The following is a 27,134-nucleotide window of genomic DNA, read 5'->3' on the forward strand; positions in this document are numbered from 1 at the left end:
AGTTAAGTTCACTAGTGTATAATTTGCAGACTCCACTCTCTACCCTTTTTTGAAAGTTGGACATTTGCCCTTCTCTTATTCTCTATGATCTTATAAAGTTCATTGACTGTGGCTTAGAAATCACATCTGGCAACTCTTTCAGAACCCTGGCTAGCAATTTGTTTGGGTGACTGGAACTCCTTAAGGGCCATGAGGTGCTACTTATACTGGGTGTCAGCTCCCTATCAGCTATTTTAATTCTGCCTTTTCCAGTCCAGAGATTATTCCTATGGTGGGGAAGCAAAGCAAGTGTGGAACCATTTTTTCCCCTTTTCTCCAGCATGCATTAACATTGTCTCAACCACCCAGAACAGAAATTGTATCTCTCCTTTGATTTTCCTCTTTTCCACATTCCTTGACTATCTCTGCTCATTCTGAGCTCTAGCACTCCTGATGCTATTGCATGATCATGCTATGCTTGTCTAGACATCCTCCAGCATCATCCTTTCATACTTGCAGCATCCTTATGGATGGTGCATCCTTAAAAAAAAATAATCTGAGTTTGTTGATGACTTCCCTGGTCTCTTTAAATAACTCATCAGTATTCTTTCTCATTTGTTCTTCAGAATTTTATTTTTGAGAGCTCCCTATCCCTCCTGGGCTATAGAATCATATGGGTGCTTACATAACCTTTTTTCCAAATGAAATTTGAAATTTGTTTTCCCCAAATCTAGGGCATATGCTATACTATGTCTAGTATTCTTCTCTCTCACGGATTCTAGGATGGAGTGGTTATTTCCCCTGAGGTTCCCATAATTTCCTCTTCAGAATCTAGTTCCTCTTTGAATTATTTTTGTTAAACATTTTGGACAATTACTTCCCCAAAGCACTGAACTGAGTTTAACTGGGAATGTTTTCTGTTATTTTTTGGTTAGTGGGATTCACTGCCTCAACATTTTTTTCTTCTCTCCAAATTCTCTAGAATTTCATATTCTCGAGTCCAGGAGGAGGAAAGAAGCAAACCCTTACCCTGTTCTTGCTTCAGAGTTCTTCTAACATAATTGCTTCTGCTTTTGGGAAGATCCTGGTGAGGAAAGCATGGCACACCAACTGACCATCTTCCATAGTATTAATGGATTCTCCATGTTCTGTGCCTTGGATTTCTAGTTTTTCTCCATTCAATTAAAGTGTACCATGGTGGGACCAGCTTAAAACAGGTTATGTCAGACAGAACAATCTGAGGGCTAACAGTGCCTCTCCTACCTGAGAATAATGAAGTTCTCTGGAAACATGAGCCATTAGGGTTGCAGACTAAGAAGGTATTTGTCAATATGTGGCTTGGAAGCCACCCAAAGGGGAGATTATTTTGGAGATGCTGTTTTGCCAGCAATGCTATCTACTCCACATGCTGGGACGGTGAGATCAAGGCAACATGAAACACAGTACTCACAGCCTCAAAAACAGTCACCTTGTTACTGCAGAAACTGGGGCCCAGGTTGGTGCTGTATTTTGAAGTGGTAAAGAGAGAATCACCAGCATTTCCTCAGGAAAACAAACTTAAAAGGTGATGTAACTTATGGGGCTAAGATATATAAAATGCTTTGCAAACCTGAAAGGGTGTTGAGGCAGGTTGGGGCAGTAAAAAAAAGAGCACAGGGGATTCTGAGCCAAAGGACCTTCATTCAAATCCTCTGGGTCCTCCATTCTATCCCCACGTGATGCTGAGCAAATCACCTCACCTTTTTCATCCTCTGAGGCATCCAGGGCTCTTTCTAGCTCTAAATCTATAATTTTAAACACCATCCATGAGATAGTTCCCAGATACTGTCATGAATGAATGAATACAGCATTTATTGAGCACTTATTGCATGCAAAGCACTATGCTAAGTCCCCAGAAGACAAACAGAAAAGTAAGACAGTCCCTGCCCTCAGGGAGCTCACATTCTAGTGCGGAGACAACACACATGGAAAGTTTCAGCTGCAAGATAGACAGAAAGGTCCCATGATCCTTAGGGTGCAGCGGCAAAACAGATGGTAAGGCACCTTGAGCGTCATATCCACTGATGAAATCATATGAGTTCGTGATTTTGAGCTATTTGACAGAGCCAAAGTCTTTGGTGGTAAGAACTTTCTTTCCTGGGTCTTCCTTCAGTATTGGTGGCTCTGGTACATGCAGGAGTTGTTGCTGGGCTACCTCTCCAAAGGGTGGTGGCTGAGGGCACTGGGCTGGAAGCACTGCTATTCCTGAGGCTTTTGAGATCAGGGTCCTGGCCTGTCTCCATCATGGTCTCATGCAAGATGGTGGTCAAGTTGGTGGTGGTGCTTGGTGGGGATGGCTGGCCCCTTCTCCATAGGGCTGGGATGGAAGGCTGGATGGGTGGGCTGGAGAGTATCACTGGATCATACAGCATGTGGATGAGAGTAAGGGGTAAGAAGGAAGGGAGAGGCTATGAAGAAATTTAAAAGCCAAATAGTGGATTTCTAGAGACAGCCAACTTATTTCCCACTGAATAGTAGAACTGGAGGGAATTTGCCTCAGAGGGTAAATCATTCTAGACATTCACATTAAATGAACAGTTACATTCTCAGTGATTCCAAAACACTTATATAAGAAGGGAAAATGTGCTATGACAATTATTTTCCTAAAATTGACATAGTGTTGTTCAGATGGCTTTCCCACTGTCAGTAGTCAAAGAGAACTTTGAGGTCTTAAAACTGGAAAGGAGGGCTTAATCCACATTGGGAAGTCAGAGGTTAACTCATCTGTCTGAACATTCTAAGTCTGCTATATCCATTCATTAAAAGCCAGTCAACAAGCATTTATTAAACATGTGTAATGTGCAGAATTTAGATACAAAGTCAAACAAACAAACAAACAAACAAACAAGCAAACAAACAAGAAAACCTAGTCTCTGAGGTCAAGGAACTCACATTCTACTGGGTGAGACACCATATAAATAATTGTATAAATAAGATATATACACTGAAAATGGAGAGTAATCTCAGAGGGAAAGGACTGGGGGGGGAAAGGGAAGATGGGAGAGTAGCCCAGGTTGAGAAGAGTCTCCTGAAGAAAGTAGGATCTGAAGGAAGCCAGTGAAACTAGGAGGTAAAGGGGAGGAGGAAAAGTATTCCAGGAGGATGGGGGACCGCCAATGCAGAGCAGGAATCAGGAGATGAAATGTTTATGCAGGGAAAAATAAAACCAAACCAGGGTCACTGGATCACAGACAACATGGAGGGGAGCAGAGTATTAGATAGATGACTTTAGAGACAGGAAGGGGCCAAGTTGTAAAGGGCTTTAAATAACAAACAAAGGATTTTATATTTGATCCCAGAGGCAACAGAGCTGTGGAAATTTAGCGAGCAGCCCTTTGGGGAAATGACTGGTGTTGGGAGAGACTTGAGACACGGATACCCAACAGAAGGCTAAAGCGGTCATCCAGGTGTGAGGTGATGATGTCCTGAACCTAGGGAGGTGGCTGTGGGAGTAGAGAAAAAGTAATGTATTTTAGAGACGTTGTAAATGTTGAAAAAATGACAAGATTTGACAGTACTCATGGTGAAGTCACGGTAATTGCCCACCAAAAATTTCCAAAAGGCTGAGAGAGAGGAGGTCTGTTATCTTTGAATAATCACAACCAGATTCTGATGGCAGGAGGGTTTGTATGCAAAATGAATTGAAAACCAGAGACTGGCTTGACAGACTTTGTTATTTATTTATAAGACAGTTGATGGATCCTGCAGAATAATGTTTACAATGGCTCAGCTCCAGTTTGGGGAGATGTGTTCTCATTTACTCATTATTTCCTTGAGTTTCAGGTGTCTTTGGATATTCACATCCTATGTTATCCATATTTTCAAAGAAAGCAGTCCCAAGCTTTAGCCTTTGGTGGAGGGTGATGGGGAGGAAGAGGATAAGTGTATATATTTCAGTAGGAAACTTGGAAGGTTGCCATCACAAATAGAAAACATTCCAATGCAGAAGCTCTGAACTGTCTTATATATAAGAGTTTTATGATTTTATTCAAGGCATCCATTCACAAATAGACCATCCAACAGGATAACAATAATAACTGACTTTTATATATTTTAAGGTTTGTAAAGCATTACATATATATATATATACATACATATGTATATGTGTGTGTATATATGATATATCATATATCTCTTGCATATATGATATTGATCTTGTATATATGATCTCTATGTATATATTTGATGTCATATATATGATCTCATATAAATATATATGTATATATATATATGATCTCTTGATCCTTACAACAACTCTATGAGGTAGGTGCTATTATTAGCATCACCATTTTACAGATGAAGAAATTGAGGCAGAGAGAGATTAAGGGATTTGCTCAATTCCCAGCTTTCTACTAAGTCACATTAGCCTTCATTAATATCTTAGATTTTCTTTTTAACTTACTGAAGAATGTTTCTGGTGACAGATTCTAGGTCTGTCCTCCAAGGACCAGGCTACCTATCATTGAGTCAGAGGGGCTCTTCACCAGGTTGAATGCACACTGATGAGTTTGGGGACCACAGCAACTCTCAAACACCATCTACTGACAGAGGTGTTGACAAAAACACAACTTCAAGAACTTCAAAAAGTATTTTTTAGGAAGCTTACCAAGAGATACTCAGAAATCGTTGTTAATTGGCATAGAGATCTCCTAACATTTCTTCAGTGATTTCTCCAAGGCTAGAGGGTGAAGTTTTAAGTAAGCCTTTGTGTGAGTTTAAGAAGACAGGGAGAGGAAGACATTGCTTACATTTAGCATAGGTTTTCTTTTCAAGTTTCAGGTTTGGAGCATCTTTGGGTCTTCAGTTTTTCATTGAGAGCTTCCCATGTGGCTCTAGGACCCTGGGCTATGGGATCCTTCCCATCCTTTCCCTGAATCCTTTGAAATATGCTCTCCCCAAATTGAGGCTGTATGTCAGATAGTCACCCTTTATAACAAAAAAGAAAAAAGAGGGGATAAAACATTTCAGCAAAAGCAAGTTACATATTAAAAAAAAAAAGCCTGACATTATTTGCAGTGCTCTAAACCCATAGTCCTCTACTTCTGCAAAGAAATGGAAGGAAAAAAGTAAATGATATAATTAATAATTTTAGTGAAGTTTCTGGATATAAGAGAAACCCTCATAAATCATTACCACTCCATTATATAAGCTACAAAAGTCAGCAAGCTATAGAAGCTATAAAATACTTGGAAAGTGTATTTTTCTAAGATTCAACCAGAGACTATGTGAATTTAATTATAAAATAAAGGCAGACTCAAATAATTGGAGAAACATTAATTGTTAATAGCTCAGTGGATAGACTGAGCTGATACAATAAAAATGGCAAAACTACTTAAATTAATTTACTCAATGCTGTATCAATCGAGATCCTAAAATAATATTTTATAGAGCTAGGAAAAACAATGAAATTCGTATGGAAGAATAAATGGTTAAAAATTTCAAAGGTAATAATTTTACAAGTGGGAAAGGGCAGGGGGGCCTATCAGTACCTGATCTCAAACTATACTATAATGCAGCAATCATTAAAATGATTTGGTACTGGTTAAAAAAAGAGAGAGAAGTTGTTTCATGGAACAGATTAGGTATACACAAATAGAAGCAAACAAACACCTTAGCATAGTGTTTGAGAAACCCAAAGACTCTAGTTACTTGGGGAAGGATTCATCATTTGACAAAAACTGCTAAGAAAATTGGACAGAAGTTTCAGGCTAGCACCTCACCCACCACATACTAAGATAGTTTCAAATTGATATGTGATCTAGATATAAAAGGTCATATCATAAACAAATTAGAAGATCCAGGAAGAAATGAACTTTTTGATCTATGGGTGGGGGAAGAGTTCATGAGTAACCAAATGATAGAAGCTCACGCAAGATAAAATTAACAATTTCTGTTATGTACAGTTTTAAAAGGTTTTACACAAGCAAATCTAATGTAGTAGAAATTAGAAGGGAAATGGATAATTGGGGAAAAAAATCTTTGCAACAAATTTCTCTGACAAAGTTCTCTTTTCTTTTGTTTTTAATGAATTTTTTTTTGGGGGGGCTAGGCAATGGGGTTAAGTGACTTGCCCAGGGTCACACAGCAAGTAAGTGTTATGTGTCTGAGGCCAGATTTAAACTCAAGTCCTCCTGAATCCAGGGCCAGTGCTCCATCTACTGTGCCACCTAGCGGCCCCAAAGGTCTCTTTTCTAAGAGATATAATAGCCAACAATGGCTATGTGCCAGACACTGTGCTAAGCGTTTTATGATTTACAGATATACAACTGATTAACATTTATATTAATTTAATTATTATTATATTATGATTAATTTAATTAATAGATGAATGATTAAAGGATATAAACAGGCAAGTTTCAAAGGAAGAAATCCAGCTTATCAACAATCAAATGAAAACATGCTCTAGATCATTAAGAATTAGAGAAATGCAAATTAAAACTTTAAAGTTCTTCATACCTATTAGACTAGCAAAGGTGACAAAAAGAGGAAAATTACCAGTGTTGGGGGGGGAGGCTGTGGGAAAACAAGTGCACTGCTGTACTATTGGTGGAGGTATGAATTAGTCCAGCCTTTTTGGAAAGGAATTTGGAACTATGCCCAGAAGTTACCAAACTGTGCATCACCTTTAACCCAGTGATGACACTGGTAGGCCTAGATCCCAAAGAAATCGAAGAAAGAGGAAAAGGATCTATATCGACAAAAATATTTATAGCAGGGCAGATAGGTGGCGCAGTGGATAGAGCACCGGCCCTGAAGTCAGGAGGACCTGAGTTCAAATGCGGCCTCAGACCAAACACTTGACCCATACTATCTGTGTGACTTAACTCCAAGCAAGTCACTTAACTCCAACTGCCTAAAAAAAAAAAATTTTGTAGCAGCTCTTTTTGTGGTAGTCAAAAACTGGAAACTAAGCGGTGGCGGGATTTATTGGGGACTAAACAAAATGTAGCATATGAATGCAATAGAATAATATTGTTCCATAGGAAATGATGAAATGGATGATTTCAAAGGAAACTGAGAAGACCTTTATGAACCAATGAAAAGTGAACAAAAGCAGGGGAACAATTTATATAATGGTAAAAACATTATAGAGAAAAACAATTTTGAAAGACTTTAGAACTCTGATCAATGCAATGATGAACCATGAGTCCAAAAGAATAAAGATGAAACAATGCCACTCCTCTCCTGACAAAGAGGTGATGAACTTAAAATGTAGAAAGAGAGGCATTTTTGGACATGGCTGAAGTATGTATTTATTTTACCAGACTATACCGATATGTATTGGAGAATTTTAAAAATTGATTAATGGGGAGAAGGGTAGTGGAAGAGATATAGTAATTTAAAAATACTTGTTTCTTAAATAAAAAAACCCAATAAAAATAAAAGTTAAAAAAACAAACAAACCAAAGTGAGGTGCTTTCTCATACAGGCCCATGCTTGGTTATTTTTTTATATGTATGTATGTAGATATATACGTATTTTTAAAAATTTTGCATCCCTGGGTGGGCTTGAATGTCATTATCAGTTTTTTAAAAGTTTCAAGCACAGTGATGAGAGTCATCAGAAGAACATTGTCCTAAAAATTAAAATGATTTTTTAAAAAATGACGGCCAATATATACTTAACATAGCCACAGGATGCTGTGGGCATTCCAACTTCTCTGCAAATAGAGATACAAGGGAGGATTCCCATGTTGCTAACTGCCAGTTCATTAGTCAGTTTAGTCCAGGGGTTCTTAACTTCTTTTGTGTCTTGGTCCCTTTGGAAAGCTGAGGAAGCCTATATACTCCTTGTCAGAATCATGTGTTTAAATGCATAAAAAAAATTTTCAAGGAAAACAATTAGTAACTGAAATACAGTTATCAAAATATTTTTTAAAAAACAAAACAAGTTCACACACAAAAAAGTTCACAGACCCCAGGTCAAGACTCCCTGGTTTAGTCACTCTCTAAATCAACAGAATTATCAGCAGACTCATTCTCCTGTTCTCTTGGAACAAAGATTCATCCACTTTCCTGCTTTCGACAGCTTGCTCTAAGAACTGAATAGACCGGATGTGTCAAGATTATGATCTGTTTGGAACAGCTGTTTTCCACTTATTTTTTTCCCTTGCTTCTTCCTTCATTTTTTTTTGCTTTAATTTCCAGGAGCTCTCTCTCTGCATCAAACTTAGCCTTCCAACTTCAGAAATTCTTAATTGTTCCAGGAATGCCATGGAAACAATGCTTTTCGGTTCCTTCTGTTTCTTCCTCTCTTCTAGTTTTGATTTGATTTATAATTTTATTTAGGTTTTTACAACTCAAGACATTATCTTCTAGATTTTACTGGGAGAACATTTCAGAACAAGGGTTTCATCTGGGTACTTTTTCCCATAAGGAAACTGAAGGGCCTTCTAGACAGTTTTATCACTTTCTCTTGCTTCTGATGTCACAATAATGGTGACACTGGTTTAATTTTCTGATGATACTATGAAGGAATCTTGGTAGTGGATTCCATGTCCTCCAGCTCATTCCGTTGCTTCTTGCAGTATCTGTTATTGGGGCCTAGAACGCTAGTCTATGGAACACTCAAACATGGCGGGCTGTAACCTAGAACCTGGGACCATCATGGTGATTTTGCAGCATTCAGCTTCAGTTTGATCATATTGTTATTGTTTTTGAAAGCCATTGGGCAAGTTAGCTGATGCAATAATGACTCCCATGGTGAAACCATCTTTTCTTGGTGTCTTTTTTCAGTCTAAATGTCAGATAGACTCTTGTCCAAAGCTCAACAATGGAAGGTTCTTCCCTCATTTCAGAAATGTGTAGACTAGAATCAAGCTCCTGCAGTCTATAAAATAGTTTATCTGGGGCAAATGCATATTTTGCTACCTCAGCACTCCAACACACAGCGTCTCCTTTCCTGTTTTAAAAATAGAGGTCTTCTTCGTTGCCATGAAGGGAGGATCACTGAGAGAGGAACTGCCTCTTTCACAAGAACGTTGTCACTAAATTTCTAGGTCTCTGGATTTGACAAGATTCAAATGTTGTAAAGAAAATCTTGATGATGACTTGCTGCAGAAATTATAGTTATATGGGAAAAAAGGAAACTTTTTTTTAAGTGGAAGAGCCTAATGATATATTTAAAGTCCAAGAAGGGAGTGGAGGGGGACTAGTCCCCGATAAACCCTGCCACCCCTTAGTTTCCAATTTTTGACTACCACAAAAAGAGCTGCTATAAATTTTTAAAACTTTTTTTTTTAGGCAATTGGGGTTAAGTGACTTGCCCAGGGTCACACTGCTAGTAAGTCTCTCCCCAAGGGGGAAGAAAGGAGGAATCAGACTTTATCCAGGGCTTCCCTAGGTGGTATCCTTTCTCCTCTTCACCACATCAATATTATTTATTCATGCATTTCTTCTATGCTTCCAGTGTATTTTTTTAAATAGCTGCCTCTCTGGGCATGCAAATCCAGGCCAATAAAAAACCAATTAGGGAGTGATAGCTCACTTTTACAAAAGGATTTAACATAAGATTCCTCAAATCGAAAGGTCCCTTAGGCAGTGAAGCTTTAAATTTAGATTTGGATTAGAGCCAGGACTTTAAACCTAAACTAAATCCAGAACTATAGCTTTGTCAGTATAGCCAAACCCTGAAGCTCAGTCACTATGAATTGTCTTGGGACCTCTACTTGTTAAATTTCCATGGCACCCATCCCCAGTCTACCGGTTGTCTAAGGAATTAAAACTGGGAAAAGATGGGAGTTTAAAAAAAAAAGGCTTTTATTTAATTTAATTACATTGATTTTTCCTGCTAATCAGAGAAAAAAAACCTAATCAATGAGTGATTTACTAAGGTAATTTTAACTACCCAGGTAAATTGTTCCAGCCCGAGATCTGTCAGTCTGTGCTAAATAATAGTAAGAGAGGCAGTTTGTCATAGAAGCAGAGCTAGCTTCAAAGCTGGGACGACCAGGATGCCTGGACTATTGCTACAGCTGAGCTCCCTTCCTAGTTCTCTCCCCATTCCAGCTCATTGTCCACTCACCTATCAAAATGATTGACTGTTAAGTCAATTCCTGTGGCTCCTTATCACCTCCACGATCAAATATAAAATCCTCTGTTTGGCTTTTAAAGAAAGCCCTTCATATCCTGGCCCCCTCCTACCTTTCTTTCCAGCCTTCCTGCATGTTCACTGGTTGTCCCCCATGCCTGGAATTCTGTCTGTCTCTGTCCCTCTGTCTCAACAGTGGCTACCCTGACTTCTTCAAGTTTCAGCTTAAGGGGCAGCTAGACAGCTCAGCAGATACAGCATAGACCCTGGAGTCAGCAGGACTTGAGTTTAAATCTGGCCTCAGTCACTTATTAGCTGTGTGACCTTGGGCAAGTCACTTAACCTCTACGGGTTCCAGAAGCCATTGTCTCCTTTTAGGAATAAATGAATCTGTATTTGGGGGAGAGGGAGGAACCTTAGTAAACATTGGTCCAAATCACTAAGCCCAATTTTTTTTTTAGTCTTCACCCTCCTTGATCTCGGTGACTTCTGACACTGTTGACCACTGCCTTTCATTTTCTCCTACCTGTCTAACTACTCCTGCCTTGTCTCCTTTGCTGGTTCCTCATCCTCTTCAATAGAGTCCTTCAGTTGAGATTATCTTCTCTTTTCTTTGTATACTCTTCTTGGCCACCTTGTTTACTTCTGTAGCTGATTATAGATTTCAAACTAGGATCTTAGAGGTCATTGAGACCAGTCCCTTCATTTTATAGAGGGGAAAACTGAAGCATAGGAGAGGGTAAGTGATTTGCCCAGGATCACACAGCTAAGTCAGTATCTGAGGCAGGATTTGAATCTAGCCTTTCCCATATTGCCTTCATTAGTTTTTTGCTTTTTCAAAATGCTATCCAGAAGGAAACCTCTTGATCATGAAAGGTTAGCCACTAAATTTCCAATCTGTTTGGACTCCTTATGAAGATGATCTAACCTTACCCCAGTCACTTTGTACTATAATTTTAGAGCTAAAGCAAGTACTGGGCTCCAAGCCCTGCTATTTACAACATCATTCAGTGTTCAATCACATGCCAAAGGATTAATCCTGTATTATCCCTCTTCCTTTAAACTCCGCAGTAGGAGCCTGAAATCTTTTCCTTTCCATGTGGGGAAAGTCTATATACTCTTCCTTGTTTCATTTTTCTTTTCTGCTGTGCCATATCTTAAAAAATAAAAAGCATTTATTCACCTTTTCCCCCCACTAAAACCCTTGTAACAAATGTGCCTAGTCAAACAAATTCTTGCATTAGACACGTCCAAAAATGTCTCTTTCTACATCTTGAATCTATCATTTCTCTCAGGAGATGGGTAGCATGCTTTATCATAGGTCCTCTGGAATTAAGGCTGGTCATTGCATTGATCAGAATTCTTATCTATCAAAATTTGTCTTTATGTTATTGTTATATAAGTTGTTCTAGTTCTGCTCCCTTCACTCTGAATTGGTTTATTCAAATCTGCTTAGGTTTCTCTGAAACTGTCCCTTCATTTCTTGCCATACAATAGTATTCCATTACATTGATATAATTTGTTCAGCCATTCCTCAATCAATGAATGTGCTTTTAATTTCCAGTACTTTGCTACTGCCAAAAGGGCCACTATAAATATTTTTGTTATCTACTCATCCTTTTTGATTTCTCTCATCCCTTTGGGAGCCCAGTAGTGGTATTTCAGAGTCAAAGGGTACGCACGGTTTAGTAACTTTGGGGACAGAGATCCAAAATGCTTTCCAGAAAGACTAGATCGTAAGCTTCACCTACAAGGCATTTATGTGTTTTCCCACAATCCCTCTAACATTTGTTATTTTTCTTGTCATCTCTGCCCATCTGATAGGTGTGAGGTAGAATCTCAGGGCTACTTTAATTTTCACTTTTCAGGGTCTTAATGGTTTGAAGCATTTTTCACATGGTTATTGATAGCTTGGATTTCTTCCTTTGAAATTATCCTTTGACCATTTATTAATTTCTCTTGGTTACCTTAAGAAGCCAAATTAAAGGACTTTAGCTTTGGCTGGCTTGTCTACTTCTGCAAAAAAAAAAAGCATCCCAGCTGAAGCTCTTTCTGGCAGGGAGTGGGATATGACTGGGTGGTAGTTTTTCTACAATAAAGTGCTGTCTTCTTTCCCCATTCACTTTCCCCTTATGCCATCCTCTTCCCCCATCCTAGCTTGTATTTCTTTGCAGTGATGTATACTAACAGATGTGAGACAGGCCTTTTATTATGTTCTCTCAAGAACAACTTGATACTCAAAATCAAGACCCTGGAAGTCGCCTTGAAGGTCCTAATCCAAGGTCCTGAGGACCCAAAGGCTATCAAAGGGAGGAAGGAAGGAGCCTGGTGGATAGAAAGGTGGACCTGGAATTAGGAAAACATGAGTTCAAAATTTGGCCTCAAACGCTTACTGTGTGACCTCGGGCAAGTCACTTAAACTCTGCCTGTCTCAGATTCTTCTGCAAAATGGGGCTAGTTATCAGGTAATACAATGGAGGGCACATAGTAAGTGTTATTATACTTATTCCCTTCCCTATCCAAGGCTTGCCTTGTGACTGCATAAATGACACTCAGAGATATTATTAGCGCTTGTTAAAGCCCAGTTCCAAGAGCAGAGGGAAACCTCTAATGCCACTGTCCAAGAGACCCTCACTTTGTGACCAAAGCCCATGAATCCCTCATCTGATTAGCAGTACAGAGTTAGCAGATGAGGACCTCAAGGTTGGCTGAGGGGCTGTTGGTGTTCCTCAGGAAGAAGGGGATTCCTCTCAAGGCTGCTAGCAAGCAACCTTTAAGAGGCAGGGTTTGGTCTTTTATTGTTGTCCCCCAAGTTCTCGATTCACTTAATCTCTTAAAGGCAGGGGCAGAATTTTTGGGAATAAAAGGATTTTTTCCCCTGCAGAGGAAAAAGATAAATTCAGAAGGCTGGGACTAGATGGTTGCCTTTGCATTGCTAATGGTAGTACTAAGTTTTTCTTTCCAAATCCTTTGGGCCTCTGGTGTATCCAGAAAAGCTTTAAACTGGGTGATAGGGCTTCATCCCCAAGGAGTTGTTCTACTTTATTGGGGGATTTGTGTGTACAGGGAAAAGAAATGTTTTTTGAGAATGAAAACCTAGCTGAAATCTCTCATTCCCTTTCTACAGAGATTAAAGGGAAGTGTTCTATCAACTTTTGTTTTTTTTCCTTGTTGGAAGATTATGGGGGGGGTCACTTCCTGTCCCCTGCTAGAAATCAGTGGAAGATTGGTTTTCAATGATATCATTTTCATCTTGGTTCTACATTTTGACTTTCAAAACTTGCTCATATTAGTGTACTAAATAAATTCCTACTCCTGCTTCCTTCCCCCACCTCCCTCAAAAGCAGATTGTCAATAGAAATTTTACAAAAGGAAGGAAAAGGAAGAAAGAGTGGACTAATACAGAAGTGCTTCTGAGTGTAACATCTGAATACTAAGCTACCCCTTGGTTTAATATCAGGAAGTAGCAAGACATTGGATAAGCAATCTCCATGAAAAATGGCAGGTGGACTTTTAGGATTATACCCTATTTATGTACCCCTTTGAAAGGGAGCAGACCTGACCTTTTGCAACTCTCATAACTTTTGCGGCCTTAACTACAAACAGGTTTATGATTGTAAATGTCTAGTTCTAAGGGAACCTCCAGCAGCCCCTGATCATAAGCGTACTTCAACAGAGGGTGCTGCGATGGATCCCATCTGGAAGAGACTGCAAATGAAGGAAGACATACCTACTCTGCGATGGGTAGGCAGTTTTGTGACATGTTCCTTTTTGCAGGAAAGGTGGATTGTTCAGTATCACGTGTGTTCATGTGTGCATACATGTTCATGTATAATCAATTAAATCCCATCCTTTCCCCTCCTTTACAAAATATTAAGGGAAGTGAATTATAGTCTCAGGCATCATACTTTTTATGACATACAATTGTCAATTTAAACCTAATTAGCACTGTTGGTCCAGTGGTTGTCCAATGGTTGGATATGGGTATAGCCAGCTGTTCATGGGTGTCTATGAGGGTGTCCAATCCTTTTTATTCAACTCACACGTCACACCTCTTTCACTCTCACTCCCCACCCCCATACTTTTTAATATTATAACATTCTAGGAGAATGAGGTTGGTTCCTTTTTCTGGTCCTGAGCAGGAGTCTTCCCCTCGCCATAACCCCCCTCCCCTCAACTATCATACTACAGATGAAGGCACTGGAAGTGATTGAAGAGACACCTAAACCCCAAGATGCCTTGAAACAGTGACCAAGAAGCCCTAGAAAACTATCCTAGACTCCTTCCTGCCACAATATGAATGCCATCTTAACCTATCTTGCCCTTTGAAATGAGGTTTCCAACGTAAAGGGCACCTTTCCCTTATCCCCAAGATGGTCTCCTCTCCCACCCTCTTGGGTTTTCTGTTTTTGAGCTCTTCCCTTAAAAATTTCAAATAAAAGAGGCTAGTGCTTGCAGAATTGAGTGACTTTTTAAAAATAATGCCTACCACAGGGCCAAAAGATCACTATAAGGCTACTTGGTGAATTCTAACATCTAGGCAATAGGTTTCTTCAAATGGATTCTTTCTCTGGTACGTTTTAGCTCTAAAATTATAATTCAAAGTGGCTGGAATAGGGTTAGGTCATCCTCATAAGTATAAGTCAAGTAGACTGGAAGCTCAGTGGCTCACATTTCACAGTCAAGGGGTTTTCCTCTGGTAAGCATTTTGAAAAAACAAAACAAAACAACAAAAGCTAATGAAGGCAATGTGAGCAATTTAATTAAAACTAGCTTGTTCAGTGATTAAACTCTTCCCAATCTCTTGTTCAACTTTTCTCAATAATTCAAGGTCATCTGAACAGTATCTTCTCCAAGGGCCTAAAATCCCATCATTTTTTTGAGTGGAAAGTGACAGATGTGAACAGGGAGGTAGAAACTACAAGGTATAGTATAAGGGAAAGTGAGGATTCAGACACTGACTTGGGGAACTTTGGTGATGGAAAAATGTTGGAGTCCTGTACAGTAAATAGGGAAGTTTAGAAGTGCTGTAGGGCTGTATCTGTGATGCAGATCAAAATTCACCCAAGCTTGGTTCACCCCACGAAGGACAGTCTGAACCACTCAAAATGTATAGGGGCTTCTATTGCCTTGGGAGCATAGTCAGCCCTCCTGGGAGATTCAGAATTTTCTGATTTTTGGCTGCTGCTCTGGGTGTTCCGGCAGGGTCTTACTCAAACCTGGCTCAATCAGGGTGGAACTACAACTGCAGGAGTGCTATCATGGGGGAAGGGTGGAGGAACATCCACTGGCCCAATCTTGGTTTTCATTCTCATGGCTACTACCTTAGCTCAGGCCATCTCACATCCTCCTCCTAATTGGTCTCCTAGTCTCTATTCTTCCCTACTACCACCCATCCAACACACTGTAGTTCAAGTAATTTTCCTTAAGGGCAAATCTGACCTTGTGGACTCCCTACCCCCTTCAATTAAATCTGTTTCTCCTAGAATCCAATCAACACTCCTCAGCCTCTAAAGCTGTAGGCCTTAGTACTGTTCCCAATGTACATGAAGCCTTTCCTGATCCTCTGCAACTATTAGTTGCAAACTACCAATCTACCATGTACATATTTATATTTATGCTTTCATGTGTGCTTGTCTCCCCCATTAGAATGTAAGCCCACATTAGCATAGGGAGTTTCACTCATTGTATCTCCAGCACAGGTACTTGGCACATAAGAGGCCAATAAATATTTGACAGAATACAACTGAAGGGACTCAATAGGTCTACAAATGGCTTGAAGTGTTATCTGATCCTTACAACAACCCAGTGAGATAAACTTGATTTGAGAGGTAATCTAGTTCAACTCTTATTTTACAAATGACAAAACTGAGGTAGCAGCAGATTCTTTTTTTCAGAGACCAATTTTCCTCCCAGAGTTGTATAAAGCTGTCATTATTTACTGATATAAAATACTACCCACCTCACAACATCTTGTATTTTAAAATCTTTCTGTATCGTGCTTTAAAGTTAGCAAAGTCACGGAAAGGTATAAGACATTGAAAAATAAGAAAAAGAACACAAAACTAAAATTAGTTTGCTGCAGTCATGGATAACTGTCCACTCCAGTAAATAAGCCTGTGAGTTTTTTTTTTTAAAGAAACACCACAGAGTGGCTGTTAGGTGATGATGGATATTTAAAACAGGGTTAAGAACTTTACTGGAGTGGACGGAGCACCCTTACTGAGGAATACAGATTCTTTAATTGTCAAAGTAAAAACCTACAAAAAGCATTTCAGATTGAATTTCAACTTATTCAAAGTACACATTCACTATTATTTTAGCTTATGGATCCTATGTAATACTAGTCAGAAAAATAAAATGACACAGGAATATAAAGATACAGAAATAAAGAAGAAATGAAAGTCATTTCGTGATCAGTTCTTAAATTTTTGTCCCAGTTGTGAGCCTAGAAAACGTAAGACCTTATTAAATTGCTTTAACCAAGTTGTGACTGGGGCCCACAATCATATGATGTGAGCCTTTGTAACTCTAAAAATTGGAACTTGGGATCCTGAACTTTAGGGGGTGAAAAAAGTCAGGTTTCAAGTGCAGGTCCAGGTTGTACCTCTAACACCTGGGGGGGGGGCTCCCCACGGCGAGTGGTTTGGAAGGTGACTTTACGTGCAAGATAAGGTCTGGCCAGGAACATGCCACACAGTACCGCCCTCCTCTAAAGGGTTTAGAAGTAGCACAGCATGGACAACAATTTAGTGGGAAACTTCAGCCCTTACACCTTGTGTCAAGTAATATTTCCTTCCTTCTCAGAGTCATTGAACAAAGTTTGCTTTCACTGTATGTCAGATGCTTCTGAAAAAGACAAAATCTAGATTTCTGTCTTTTGGTAGGCACTGAAAACAAAGGGATTTCCATATGGGGAGAAATCAGCCTCATTTATTCAAAAGGAATACCTTCGGCTGAACTAAAGAGAAATGTTAACTTGTTATCTTTATCTGGTCAACTCTATATGAGGAGCCTATCGGGAAGGAAGCTTGTGGAAGAAGGGAAGGAAAGTACAATGATCAGGAGGAGGAGAAATAATTCTTTGCACCAATATTCCCTTGCTTATAAATAATTTATATGTAAATCACTGAAGGGAGTAGTAAATTGTCCAAAATATATGTCTTATCTACTTATAACCAATTCCTCATTTATGAACTGTTTCCAATAATTCTGGAGCCAATTCTTTTCTAGACAATATTTGTAGAAACTGATGTTAATTTCTGTAATACTTCAAAGTTAAATTCATGTTCTACTATTATTTTGAATGGTCTCAGTAATAAAGGTCAAAGTTTATAATATAAATGACATACTCATTTATACTTTGGAAATCCAAACAATGCATTTATAATTTTGGTAAACTTTAAAGTCAATTTTTTCACCAGCAGCATTTATGATGGGGACATATTTCTTAATCTTCATCCCAAGCCTTCGATATTGCTGACATTTATACAATACTTAACGTTTACAATGCTCTTTACATACATTAGCTCACTGGATATAAATTCTTTATTTTCATGTCAAAATTTACTTGGAAAAGTAGGATTCAAAGTTGGCTGCAACAGAACTATAAAAAAAAATTGCTTGCATCTAAATTGCCTTCCCCTCCCTCTCCAAAAACAAACCAATTAACCCACCATTACAACAACAACCCTCACCTAATCAGGAGGACAGTGTCATCTTGTCACCTGTGGACAATGTGGAAAGTATGGATTGGATAGGAAATCTCCACAGTAAAGATGTTCATGGTCTTTCCTGTTCAAATGCTTTTCTATCAAACCTGGGCCATGAAATAATTCTTTGAGGAAGCCTCTACTCACAATTCATTTTCTTATTGTCACAAATCACAAATATTAATGCATGTACAATTTTGCCGTAGTTATCTTTAGAGGCTCAAGCCTATAGTAAAGATGAATAATAAAATCCCAGGCAACTCATTCACCTTAAAAGAAAAGTAATGCAGAGTTTTGACAGAACTGCTGTTTTTCATCTTTGTAGGGGAAAATTCCCAGTGAGGGACTTCCTCCAATCTATAACAGCAGATGCTGTGTAACTTAGAGTCTTGAGTTGTCTGGGGAGCCCTGAGAAGTTACATGACTTGGCTAAGGTCACAAAATCAAGTATATGTCAGAGGATGGACCTCAACTCATATTTCTTGATTCAGAAGCCAGTCTCTATCCACTATGCCATGCTGTCTCTCAACAACAATTAATTCTGCAAAAATATTTCCAGACTTTAACTCAAACCAATTTTTTTTGGGCTCTTTCCCTTTCTCTGGAAACTTGGACTTTTTACTTAACTGTAATAAAACAAAGGGAAAAAAGTCAAAGCCCAATTCCCCAACTTCATTCTTCCCTTAAGCTGTTTTCAAAGCAAATGTAGATGAAACAATCAAATCATAAGAACATAGCAGGAAGATTACTTTTAAAAAATAAATATTTTAAATTCTGTGTAGAGTAAGAAAGCAGAAATACTGATTTGAGCTTTTGATAGGTAAAGATACAGGACAATAAGTCCATACTCTTGCCCTTTTCAAGACTACTACAGAGATATAAATATATAACACATAGAGATGAGATCTAAACCAAAAATAAAACAAATTTACAGCTCCAAAAATTTTGGATCAATGTTTAATGCTCGAGATTTGTTTGGTTAATGCAATTCAAAAAAATTATGCTTTCCTAGAATAATTTCTTCTGAATTCTTTTAGGAGTTTAAAATAAACTACCAAATGTTTTTTTTTTCCTTTTCTTTTTTTTTTTTTTAGAACCACCAGATTTTACTTCTGGAAAATCTAATACCTTTCAAAAAGTTATAATTCTAATACCATCAACACAAAAAAAGTTAATTCTAAGGTTTCATGTTCTTTAAATTTTCTGCAGCCAAAGACTCACATTTTTAATTACAGTACTGCAAGGCACATACAGAACCCACCTCCTTCAAAACACGAAGCAGATATACTCCCTGAAATAGAATTTAAAAATCCTTAAACAATTAGAAATACTACAAAGTTAGCAAATTCTAGTTAAAAATTTTGCTCCTACAGGACCATGCACTCTTTTTCTGAAATCAATTTAGCAAATATCTATAAATGTTCTTCCTTAAACATTTGTATTTGAAATGTAAATAAAATGTCTCTGAAGAGCACTAATCTGGAAAGCAGGACAAATGTTAAGTTATTGCCTTCATTATAGATTGCATCACCTCTGATATTTTCAAGGATGTACAAATTTAATGATGGGATAACTACGTATGATACATTTAAATATGTTTCAAACCTCTTCCCACCCTCTCCTCCTCATTTCTTGGTTCAATGCAGATTTCTTTTCAAAAGGACAATAAATTGTCTTTTGCTCAGTATGAATAGGATCAGGACAGTTTAACTGCCTCTACTAAATTTAATGCAGCTTAATTAGGGGCCATGTATATATTTTCTTTGAAAGTTTTATGTTTTCTTTTGGTCAAGCATGTCTAACCATAAAAGTAAATGGACTTTTAAGAGGTAGATTTTTTCCATGATGCACTTTGTTAATAAATAAATGTATTGTCAAGAAAATAAAAACAAGTAATGGGTAGGTTCTTAGTATAGGGATCAAATGAAAAAGAAAATAAAACTAGATATGTTTGATACAATCTGACGTTTTAACAGTCATAATAAGAAGTATTGGATGCTGTTTTATAATCAGTGCATTCAGGATTGGACTTTTCCTTTTTCAGATCAAAAAACTAGCCTGCCAATCGTACTGAATCCTCCCCCTCCCCCTCCCCCCGTTGGTCCACAGCTTCCTGGAGGGTCATTGTCATCAAATCCATTGGGCCGAAAGGAACAGGAAGCAGAAGCAGCCTGTAGTGCACGTGTTCGAGCATTTAGCTCTTGTTCCTGAAATAAAAACAAATTGAAGAATATAATGGAAGTTATATGAAAAGTTACTCTTTTAATAGAACATCTCAATACTCTACATTCAAGAACAAATGGACTTTATGTACTTGAGTATACACTAATCTTTAAAATATTTCTGTATATAATCTTAATTTTATAGCTGGAAAAACAAGGTACTGGTTTTCTTGCCCTTCTTAAAACACAACACCCACTTTCCCATCTCCATGCTTTTTCAATAGCTGTTCCCCATGCCTGGAATGCACTTCTAGCCTTCCTCCACCTTTGGAATCTCATGTTCTTCAAAACTCTGCTCAGTCAATACCTTCAACATGAAGATCTCCCTAACCCCTAAGCTATGTTTCTTCCCTGCTCTCCACTTACCTTGTTTTTATTTTGTATATTCTTATTTATGTCACCATTAGAATATAAACTCCTTGAGGGCAGGGACTGTTAGTTTGGTCTTTGTACTCCCAGGGCCTAACCCATAGTAAGTGCTTAATAAATGCCTGCTGATAGACTGATGATATAGTGGAACGAGCCCTGAATCTGAGGATCTGGGTTCAAATACTAGCTCAGCTGTTTCCATTATTGTGACCTTGGACAAAGTCATTTCATCCTGACCTCAGTTTTCATCATCTGTAAAATAAGGGGGTTGAATTAGATGATCTTTAAGATCTCTTCTAGCTAAAAATCCCATGACCCTGCATCAGAAAGACAGCCTGTTAAGCTGCCCCAAAACAAATACTACAGCTTATTTAATAAACACCAACACTTAGGAAAAAATTTCTCTCCTTCCATATTCAAGATACATTACAGGCATAGACTTGTACACATATAAAAGCTAGCTAGTAAGCACAAAACTTTGTTTCAAATTTTTGGGCATTTTAGAAATTGTTGATTAAGGTAATAAATTGAGGCAATGAAAAAAAAGTATCAACTAAGTAGAGAGCCAAATTTCTTCTCCAAGTCTACAATGGTATTGTAAGGTGCCAACTATTCGGTCTCCACTAACACCAATGGCAAATCCAGATAGCAAAGCCTAAAATCTTGTAGATAAGTTTAATGGCTGGACATGAATATTTGTAAATTATTTAAATAACAGATGGATGCTGAATAGGGTCACAGAATCTTTGAGTTGGACAGGACCTTAACAATCACCTAGCTTAGCACCCTCATTTTACAGATGAGGAAAACTGAAATCAGATAGATAAAATGACCCAAGGTGACCCAGCCAGTTAAGTCCAACACAAACTGCTCATTTGTTTATTTTTAACTCTAGGGTTCAAGGTCTGATGATCTACAACCAAGTCTGCAGCATGCCATTTTTAAGAACAGCAGCCTAATTTCAGGCATATCTTCAATGTACAGCTTACCACCTATTTGATTCTTCATATTTTTATCAATGAAGAGAATCATAGGATGTTTGAGAACATCTATTCTAAACTGCTTATTTTACTGATAAAGAATTTTAAGAGGTTCTAAAGTCAAGTGATTTATTGGATACAAACCTTGTATCTGAGACATGCTATACTAAATTCTATATCTGTACAATTTATTCTTGACTACCAAACAAAAAACAAATGATGGACTATAGTTAAAATCAGTAAGTGAAGTATTTTTTCCAATTAAATTTCCAATGATAATTTAGAATCAAAACATATGATGACTAAATGCAATCTAGGTGGCTCCCAAAGTATCTTCTACCAACAAAAACTGTCGAGGCAGAGAGGCGATACTGCTGACCAATAAATACTGCTTAGTCAGACTGACACAGAAATCATTTTTATCTGCTTTCTACCTATCATTGCTGCAGAATTCTTGGCAGCACACTAGAGCAAAAGAAAAATAACATTTGCTATGACTGACTTAGGTATGGAAAATGAAATCCATCATTTTCTATGGGGAGAGCTTAGATTTGGATGTGATGGCTATTGATAAAGAATCAGCTTGACTCCTTTACTGAATGGGTAATCAAACTGGTTATGAACTATTCAAAACCACCCTAAGAAACAGCTGAAAAGAGTGCTCATTTTATTTTATTTATTTTTTTAGTGAGGCAATTGGGGTTAAGTGACTTGCCCAGAGTCACACAGCTAGGAAGTATTATATGTCTGAGGCCGGATTTGAACTCAGAAGTCTAGGTTCATCAACCTCTCAACCCTGGTGATCTGCTAAGTTTGGCCAACAGCTTTTCAAGAATATATTTTTTATTCTTAACCAAGTTTAAAATTTCAATTTAATCCCCTTGGTCCAAAGTGACCCAAGACTCAACTTTCCATTATGCCAAAAAAAAAAAAAAAAAAAAAGAAAAAAATCTAGTGCTTTTAATGATCCCCTTAGGAGTAGCTTTAGCTTTAGTTATGCTTGGTGACTGATGTAGGACTGTTAGAATGAAATGCTGCTAGTGGCATGGTAAACATAATAGCCACCATTCTCTGACAGCTAAAGGAGACATTTCTGTGAATTTGAGGAGCATTTTTGGACAAGCCTCTTGTCATTTTACTGAGTAGCTTGCTCTCTCCAAGACCTGCTGCAGCAAAGTACTAGACTACTCTTTTTAAATGCTGATCATGACCCCTCCAGTGGAATAGGAAACTTTCAGATGTATTCAATATTAATACCGAATCCAACTAAGTAAAAATCTTTGATTCCTTCAATTGAAAATAAATTAAACAGGTGTAAAAGACAAGCCACATGTGTTAAGGAGATGGAAAAAATTGCATAATTTCCAAAGCTCTAACCCTGTTACTTAATAGCAGCTGGCATTTATATATACTTCACAGTTTGTAAAATACACTATCTCACATGTTATGTCACAACAAGCCTGCAGAAGTATGTTACGTCTAGCTTTCTCATTTACAGAGGAAGAAACTGAGGTTTCAGAGAGGTTAAAAGTCTTGCCCATAGTTACACAGCTGACCTCTGGAAATGGGCTGGAGGTGCTTTCATTAAACTGATCCCTCAAATAGAAAATGTGATATGATACTAAGAATAATTAATTCTTAGTTGCATGTATAACCTGTGTGTTAGGAAATCTGATAAATGTCCCCGATGAGTGAGATTGAGTGAATTTACTGTGATGAATATGAGATGTTTTGTACACATCTCCCAAGACAGTTAGAGAATTTGGTCTGAATTTCAAGCAACTTTCAGAAAGTTAAGCCATGTCTTTTCCCAAGGCTTAATGAAGGATACAGAATAAGCAATTAAGTTAATTGCCCCATTACTTTTGGGATACTAAAAGCTGTATGTACTTAGTTCATGAGGTTTCCCAAGTAAGTAGCAGAACTAAATTGCCATTCTTTTTTCAGTTGTAATCTGACTGTACAGATAGTATAGGCTGACAGTGGTCTAGATACGACACATTCTTAGTCTTTTGGGAGAGATTCGAAAATGAAAGAAGGAAAAACTGCCCTTTTCATTTGATTTTTCTCAACAATGGAAAAGCATAAATTTTGGAGTCCATTTTTAGTAGTCAAAAGTCATGGTTCCCCTAGCAACTAATTTACATTGCAAATTTGTCAGGGTATTTGTTAACCCCAAGATTAATAATACACTATGCACACAGAAGAGTTACTGTTGCTAGTAGGGGGTAAGAATTTTAGATTTCTTGCTCTGAGTTAAGACAAATGATTAAAATCAAACTCTATCAAAGACTCAGGAAAGACTGACCTTCAGCACCACGGGCCTACACACTAAATATTGTTGATCTGTCTTCTGACATTAACTGTGTGATCATGGGCAAGTCAGTTTACTGAATCTGTTCACTCATAAGTAATCGTGCTTGGAAAATTTTAAAGTGCTCTATAAATGCCATCTATTATTCCTAAATTATTCCTCTTGAATCTCCACTGTAGGAATAGTTAGATCCTGTAGTGGTTGTTCCCTGGCCTCCCCCCCCCCCCCCCCCCCGCATATTCTCTCTAAAAAAGACAAATGGAAAGATCTCTGCAAGTTTTATGTGGGTACCAGAGTTTACAATCTGATTGAATTTCATATTTATGTATTAGGCAGGGAGTGGGGAACCTGCTTACCTAGGAACTACATGTGGCTTTCTAAGTCCTTGGGCGTGGCCTTTAGAGCAAGTTTTATGGAACAAATCTTTTTGTTAAGGGGATTTATTCTGTGAAGTTTAGATTCAGTTAAAGGGCCACACTTGAGGGCCTAGAGGGTCTTGTATTAGGCTATGAATATAAAAAAGGATATATGGAAAAGGACTGTTCTCTTGAAGAATATTTGCCTATGCAATGATGGGCCTCATCTTATCACTCAGCTTACCTAATTTTCTTTTGCTGTTGCTACTCATAAATTGATAATACTTGAACCTACCGCTAATAAACTGAGTTTGTACAAGTAAAATTTAAAATTTATTACATACTGATTTGTGAATGTGTAGTACACATACAGGTAACCTTAAAATGCTTAATCCAAGTCTTTTTTTTTAGTAAATTAATGTTAGAATAATCTTTTAGCAAAAAAAAAATTATAGCTTTAATGCTACATGTTAAAGCCCAAAGATATGCTATATAGAGTAATCTATTACAGAATAAAAAAGTCACCATAATGAATAAATAGGCACAAAATTAGTATTGTATTAAATAAAAATCTAAGGATACTAAAGGATAAAGCTATTAAAAAAATCTACCAAGCTATCAACATTAAAAATAACAATACTAAGTATAACAGCTGAATGTTCCATAACGTTTTCCAGTTGCTTGGCAATTATTAAAATATGCTTAAGTTTTTGAGAGAAACAAAACAGTTTCTTGGCATAAAATTAAAGGATCAAAATGGTTTGGTTTGATAAAGCAAGCAATTTAGATCTTATTCTAACTGCTATAACTGCTTTGCTAGTTATTTAGAAACAGCTAGGTGGCAAAGTAGAAGTGCTATACAATTGTAAGCTATTATTATTACTTCCTTAATACATAAGGCTGATGACAATAGAAAACCCTTAAATCAGAAATGTGATTAGATCTAAAGATTGAAAAAAATGCACCAGCTTGGGCTGGCTACATAACTAGATACAGATAATTCCCAGCTTCAAAATGGGCTAAGTCAGCTACTTTTCCTTAATGTCTAAGGTAACCCTTAAAATTGTATTTAATCCACAAATTCTCTCAAGTATAGAATTCTAATCTAAACACCGTGTGTAATTAAAATTTTGTTGTTGAAGGGGAAGAAGAGTTAAGCTAAGAATTTCTTAATAAGATGGCCACACTCCAAATCTGTTGAGGGCACACCCTCTTTTCACTCATCTATGATCTTTATGACCTTACCTAGGAATCTCTGCTGGTTGTCGATAATACAGTTTGGTAACCTGAATTCCACTAAACCACTGTCATAGCTCTAGAGGGATACAATCTAGATTCAGTCCCCTGCACCGTGCAGGCACAGTGCTGTGAAAATCATCCCTCTGATGAGACAAACAGGAGATCACCAGGTAGAAAGCAGTCAAGTCAGCCATTTCCCTTCTTGTTTAAGCACAAGTGCTTCATCTGTGGCCCCAGAAGAATACAACAGAATATACTTGTCTTGGTCCCATCATGGACAATTTAACTAGTAATTAAGGATTCTGATTAATTACAAGATTTTAACTAGTTTGATATGCTGGATTTCTAATAATGGCTAAGTGGAGAGCTTCTTAGACTTTGAGCAAAGAGGTCAGGGTTCAGATTTGCTCTGGATACTGCCTAGCTAAGTGGTGGCAAGTCATCTAATTGTTCTGGGTCCCAGTTTCCTCATCTACAAAATAAGAATTACACTTGCAAGACCTACCCATTACATAATGTTTTTTTAAGTAATGAAACTGCTTTATAAACCTGAAAACAATATAAGTATGAAAACAATATAAGTATTGCAAGTTTTTTTTTTTCAAGCTAGGTCACTCTTGGATAGTGCTATGTATCAGGTGCAGTCAGATGGGTGTTGGATTTGGAGTTAAGAGGGCTTAGGCTGAAATCCCACCCGCTGCTACTCACTATCTCTGTTAGACCTATTTCTCTATCTTTATGAGGGGACAGGACTAGTAGTAAAAATCTAGCTTGAGCTTTCTTATTTCAAAAGGAAACTAATAAGGTGAACAGGAATTTTTTCTTGCCTTCAGGGGAACATAACTCTTTTTTTTTTGGTTGTTCTTTTTTGCTAGGCAATGGGGTTTTAAGTGACTTGCCCAGGGACACACAGCTAGTAAGTGTCAAGTGTCTGAGGTTGGATTTGAACTCAGGTCCTTCTGATTCCACGACCGGTGCTCTATCCACTGTGCCACCTAACTGCCCCAAACATAGCTCTTTGAAAGTAGGACTGTTTATTTTTTCTAACTCCAGCATCTCCTAATGAGATCATCTATTAGTAGGATATTATAGGCTACCAAGGCTAAGTCCCTCTTTTACAGATAGAGCCCAATAGGTTCAGTGGTTTGCCTAAAGTCACAAAGATAATATCAGAAACAAATTTGAATACAGGTTCTTCTAAAGTCTTTGTATACCGGGCTGCCTCAGAACAAGGCAAAGTAGGTACTTACTAAGTATCTGTTAAATTTTTGCTAAATTACCTCCACACAAATTTTATGACATAAGATTAAATCAAACTATGTAACTACCATACTGTGAATAAAAAATGGCATGCAAGTAGTTATATAGAAAAACCCCCAAATTTACTCAACAATGACAAGTAGCAAAAAAAATTTTTTCATCACTGGAAGGTCATAGTCATTGGAAGCTACTTGGATTAAAGAAGTGGAATTAAGTATATTTTAGAAGGAAGCAAATTTATATGTTAAAATTACCAATACATGTTAATACAAATACATTGTTTTTCTAAGAATTAAATTTTGTTAACCATTTGTTTTTTTTCAAATCTGCTTTCAGGGTGGCAAGAGAAAATAATCAGTCCTGTCCACTACAAAAAAAAAAAAGCCCAACGCCAAATACTATGAATCAGAAATCTTTTTCTTGTTTCTAAACTATTCGATTTGTGGCAAAGGGCAAGTGTGCCTAAAAACTGGGTTCAAGTATAAGAACTACTACCGCTATTTCTCAGAGAATAATTTCACAAAGCAGTCATCAAAAGAATGAAATTTTCCTGATATTTATAATTTTACTTTAGTTAATTTAAATCTTAGTTTTAGCTATTTCTTAATTAACCAGGCCATCCCTTTTAGAAATTT

General features: G+C 37.6%; 1 protein-coding gene, 1 long non-coding RNA gene and 1 pseudogene across 2 annotated transcripts in view; all 3 read right to left on the minus strand.

Annotated features, from left to right (window-relative positions):
* Positions 1–2,798: 2,798 nt before the first annotated feature.
* Positions 2,799–4,932, minus strand: LOC144455153 (uncharacterized). Its single transcript, XR_013483851.1, has 2 exons — positions 4,767–4,932; positions 2,799–3,461 (listed from the first exon to the last, which is right to left on the minus strand). It is a non-coding gene; the product is annotated as an uncharacterized LOC144455153 (long non-coding RNA).
* A 3,034-nt stretch (positions 4,933–7,966) lies between these two features.
* Positions 7,967–10,183, minus strand: LOC110210859 (RWD domain-containing protein 1 pseudogene; annotated as a pseudogene).
* A 5,935-nt stretch (positions 10,184–16,118) lies between these two features.
* Positions 16,119–27,134, minus strand: part of USP38 (ubiquitin specific peptidase 38) — a 38,194-nt gene continuing 27,178 nt past the window's right edge. The window contains exon 11 of the mRNA XM_020989842.2: positions 16,119–19,966. Within this exon, the coding sequence (XP_020845501.1) occupies positions 19,805–19,966 (162 nt within the window). The 3' untranslated portion in view covers positions 16,119–19,804. The remainder of the gene's footprint in view (positions 19,967–27,134) is intronic.

Source organism: Phascolarctos cinereus, unplaced genomic scaffold (assembly GCF_003287225.1).
Source record: "Phascolarctos cinereus isolate Bilbo 61053 unplaced genomic scaffold, phaCin_HiC Scaffold_9;HRSCAF=440, whole genome shotgun sequence".
In the NCBI taxonomy this organism is placed as follows: Eukaryota; Metazoa; Chordata; class Mammalia; order Diprotodontia; family Phascolarctidae; genus Phascolarctos; species Phascolarctos cinereus.